Source organism: Pseudochaenichthys georgianus, chromosome 5 (assembly GCF_902827115.2).
Source record: "Pseudochaenichthys georgianus chromosome 5, fPseGeo1.2, whole genome shotgun sequence".
Taxonomy (NCBI): domain Eukaryota; kingdom Metazoa; phylum Chordata; class Actinopteri; order Perciformes; family Channichthyidae; genus Pseudochaenichthys; species Pseudochaenichthys georgianus.
Window position 1 is genome coordinate 4,628,894 of NC_047507.1, and position 4,094 is coordinate 4,632,987.

The 4,094-nt window shown below is 45.7% G+C and overlaps 1 protein-coding gene across 1 annotated transcript; it reads left to right on the plus strand.

The window, feature by feature from the left end:
- Positions 1–244: 244 nt before the first annotated feature.
- LOC139433834 (uncharacterized) lies at positions 245–2,413 on the plus strand. The gene has a single exon (XM_071203257.1). The coding sequence runs from the start codon at positions 245–247 to the stop codon at positions 2,411–2,413; it is 2,169 nt and encodes a 722-aa protein (XP_071059358.1).
- Positions 2,414–4,094: the final 1,681 nt, after the last annotated feature.

A 4,094-nucleotide genomic window follows, 5' to 3' on the forward strand; every position in this document is an offset into this window, starting at 1 on the left:
AAAAATAATAAGAAAAAGATGATAAAGAAAAGAAGAACAAGGGACAGTGATGTCATGATAGAATGTGATGACATCACAAACTGCAGCCACTGCAACCATGGCAATCATCAAAGCGTCAGAATGCGATGACATCACAGACTAAGAGTTGCAGGTGAGAGGTGAGATTCACAGAACATACACTCAGAAAGACAGGCGACGAGTGATTTACCAGACACGGAATCATTTCCTCTCACATAAAGTCACAATGAAGAGGTCCAACGACCGTGAAGCCAGGAGTGCTGCCCAGCAGGAGGAGAAAGACAGGTCCAAAGTCAATGAGAAACATTTGATGAACGTAGAGCATGAAAGGAATATTTCTTCCTTAATGAATCTGAAAAAAGAGGAGAAGACGAAAGCTAACCCGAAGCGTACTGTCCAAAATCCGACGCGCGCATTCGAAATAATGAGAGAGGAAGTGGACAAGACGAAAGGTGAAATCCGGCATCTAAAAGGTGTCATAGCGAGTGGGAAGAAAGTCTCCGACGAGAATGCTGCCTTCTACAAAGGAAAGTATCTTGAGTATGAGAACAAATTCATCTTGGAGAAGTCTCTCCGCCAAGTGAAGGAGAAAGAAGCAGAACACTTTGGAAACCAATCAAAGGAGAACAGGAGGCTGAGCATGCTGGTGGAGAAACTGTATCATGATGTGGAAGAGCTGACCGGCTATAAAAACTTCAGCATCAAAAAAATTGAAGAGCTGGGAGAGGTTATCAGGAAGAAAAACAAGGAAGTGGCAGCCCGTGAGAAGGATGCGAAAGAATCCAATGAGTCTGCATTAAAATACAGACAAAACTGGAAGACTCTCAAACCTTACCCTGGAAAAGTGAAGGTTTTGATAAAGGAGGGTGAGAGACTGTCAGAGGAGCTGAGCAAACTGAGAAGACAGGACGATGTTAACAACAGAACAATATATGATTTTAAAAAAAGGAACGAGCACATGGAGGATAAAATAGCGGGGTGGGAAATCAAGTATGCAAACCTGGACCTCGACAATCAAGTATTGTTTGAAAAAAACAAAGTCCTCATCAAGGCAGCGGAAACGCACGACGACAAGGTGTTGGAGGAGCAAAACCTCCGGAAACACATGGAGGTGGAAGTGAAGAAAAAGCGTGATGGGGATATTAAACTCCAACATCTAGAGAGCAAGACGTCGCGTGAAACTACCGCCCTGTTCCAAGACATCATCAAACAGAGGACCTTTATCGTGGAGCTGGAGAAGATGCTCACGCAGACGAAAACCCATGCTGACGGAGTGGAGGCGGAGAGAAACCTCCTTCTGCAAAAGCAGTGCGAGGACAAGGCGCAGCAATCTGAGCTCAAGGACATGATTGATGAACAGGATAAGAAACTCCAAGATAAGACCTGCAAGGCCTGGGTTCAGAAGGTGCAGATGGCCAGGTTGAGGATGGAGAATCGCTGCTTGAGGAAGCAGATGTGGAAAGGCCGCCAGGATCAGGCGGAAAGCAAAAAGAAGCAGGACGTGTGCGTGGTTTCTGCCGACAGGAACCAGATACTGGCGGAGAAGAAGTTGGCCAAGATGGCAGCGGAGAAGGAGACGCTGGAGAAAGAGCTGCAGGCACGAGACACTATCGAGGTGCAGCAGCAGCTGAAACTCAACCAGGCGACACTCGCCATCAAAGAACATGAGCTCCAAGAAAGGCAAATGTGTCTGGAGATGAAGATGCTCAAGATAAAGTGCAACGTTCAAGTGCCGGGTGCGAGTGAACACACTTCGCGGCGGGAGTGGACTCGGGAGAAGAAAAAGAGCCCTCACGCCTATGTGAAAGTGATGAAGGCCCAGCACCGCCTGTATCTGCTCACTGGGAAACCTCAGAACCTATGTCTCCTGGTGAAAAAGGACGAGGAAATCGAAGAGCTCCGACGCATGTTGGCCCGCCGGCCGGACGACGCCATTCAGAAGATGCAGCAGCTCAGCTGGGAAAACAGGCGCCTGAGCAAAGAGGTGATAGCGTTCAAGGGAAGCCTCTGGATGTACCAGGCAGAGTGTGACAAAGTGAAGGAGGAGAACGAGAGACTGAGAAACACCCTGAAGATGGACCGCTTGAAGACTAAAGAGAAACTCAGGAAGTCGGAGTCTGGAGACATGACCCAGCTGATGCTCTTGCGCCCCATCTCCCAAAGCCCCGGATCCCCCGCTGAGGAAACCGCCAGGGACCAGGGCTACAAACCTCTGCCAAAGCGCGTCCTCATCAAGTCCGAGTGTATGCCGGAAATCCTAAAGCCCGCCCCCCTGCCTTCCATCGCCGCTGTGAAACTCCTGCCTCCCCCGCCTCCCAAACCGTCGCAGCCTCTTAGCGTTATCGAATCCACCGAGAACTGGGTCGGGTTTAGAGTAGTGGGCACACAGTTTTAGTTAGTTGAATTGGTTTTAGTTAGTTTTTAGTTTAAAGTTATTATAGTTTAATAGTAAGTCAGTGAGTTAAGACACTTTGATTGATTGTTTTTGTTTAGTTTTAGATTAAAGTTATTATAATTAATTTTCAATGAGTTATTAAGATACGTTTTTGTTGATAGTTTTAGTTTTTATAAGATATGCCTTCCATCGGCACCGTGAAACTCCTGCGTCCCCCGCCTCCCAAACCGTCGCAGCCTCTTAGCGTTATCGGATCCACCGAGAACTTGGTCGCCTTAACGCGGCGTCCACACGGCAGCGTGCGTTGAAGCTTGCCGGCGGGCGTGTCTGAAGCTCGACCAACAACCAATCACATTAATCTCCCGCCCCGGACACACAAGCACGCGGTTTGATTGGCTAGAGCTTGTACTGGCATATGATTTGATTGGCTGACGCATCCGTCGAAGCTTGGCGAGCAAAGCGAAGCGACGGAACCACAATGCAGTTCGGGCCGTAAGAGCAGCGGGCACAACGTTTTAGTTAAGTTTAAAGTTATTACAGTTCATAGTAAGTCAGTGAGTTAAGTTTTGAGTGATAGTTTTAGTTAGTTGTTTTATTTAGTTAGTGTTAGTTTTTACAAGATAAGTTTCCTTTGATTTATTTAAAACATGTGTTTCTTGTTTTAGTTTTAGTCATAGTGTGGTTATACGTATAAGTATTACGTCTGCAGAGAAACAATTTCCCCGGGGATTAATAAAGTATATCAAAAAGTTTTCAGGATGTTATTCTTTCTTTATAAAACGTTCCTGTGATGGCAAATATTAACAGGGTCACGGTCAATGTCAGATTTATTTCTAGAGTGCTTTAAAAAACAAACTTGTTACATTTGTTTGAAAAGGATGTTTTAAAAAAAATCTGATGTCACCACAGTTTCCTTTTAATTTTAATGTATTTCATGATAAGCTGTAAGCAGAAATTGTATGTTTGCGGTGGCATGTGTGAGTTCCTAGTTACAATTCGTTGTTGTTTTCAGCTGGACGTTTTATTTTGGTTCCCAGAATCCGACCTTTCAGAAGAACGTTCTGGGAACCAAAAGAAAACTTCCGGCTGAAAACATTCCTCGAACAATGAATGTAACATGTCTAGCTGGGTGAGCACTGTCATAACTTGCAGTAATGCCATTTCATCACGAGTGTAAATGGATCACATACCAGTACTTAATACACCTTAGAAGAAATATATGTGTCCAAAACTGAATTATTTATATACAGGAACCAACCTTTTCACACCAAATATTCCAACACACTCTCACTCCCTAAGCGTCCAATAGCGACGTTTGGTCAGTGTCCGTGGCGTCCAGTTGTGACGCTCCTAGGCTCCTTCAGCGTCATAAAGGGACGCAAATAGCTTTCAACTGATTGCAATGTATTCCCATCTGCGTCGGGATTTGACGCTCATGGAAGCACGGCATTCGTTTGTGTCGGCTGCCCTTAAAGGTAATGTGAGCATCCATTCCCAGGAGTAAAGGATGGAAGAAGACACTACACTACCCAGAATCCCCAGCTATGGTTTGGACTACACCATGTGCTCTTGACAAACCCGTGATAGTCCTCAAGCTCTGTGATTGGAGAGTGTGCTTCAAGGGTTAAGCCGATTCTCGAACAGCACTTGAAATGGGATGGAACCACGGCAGACTGTCCAA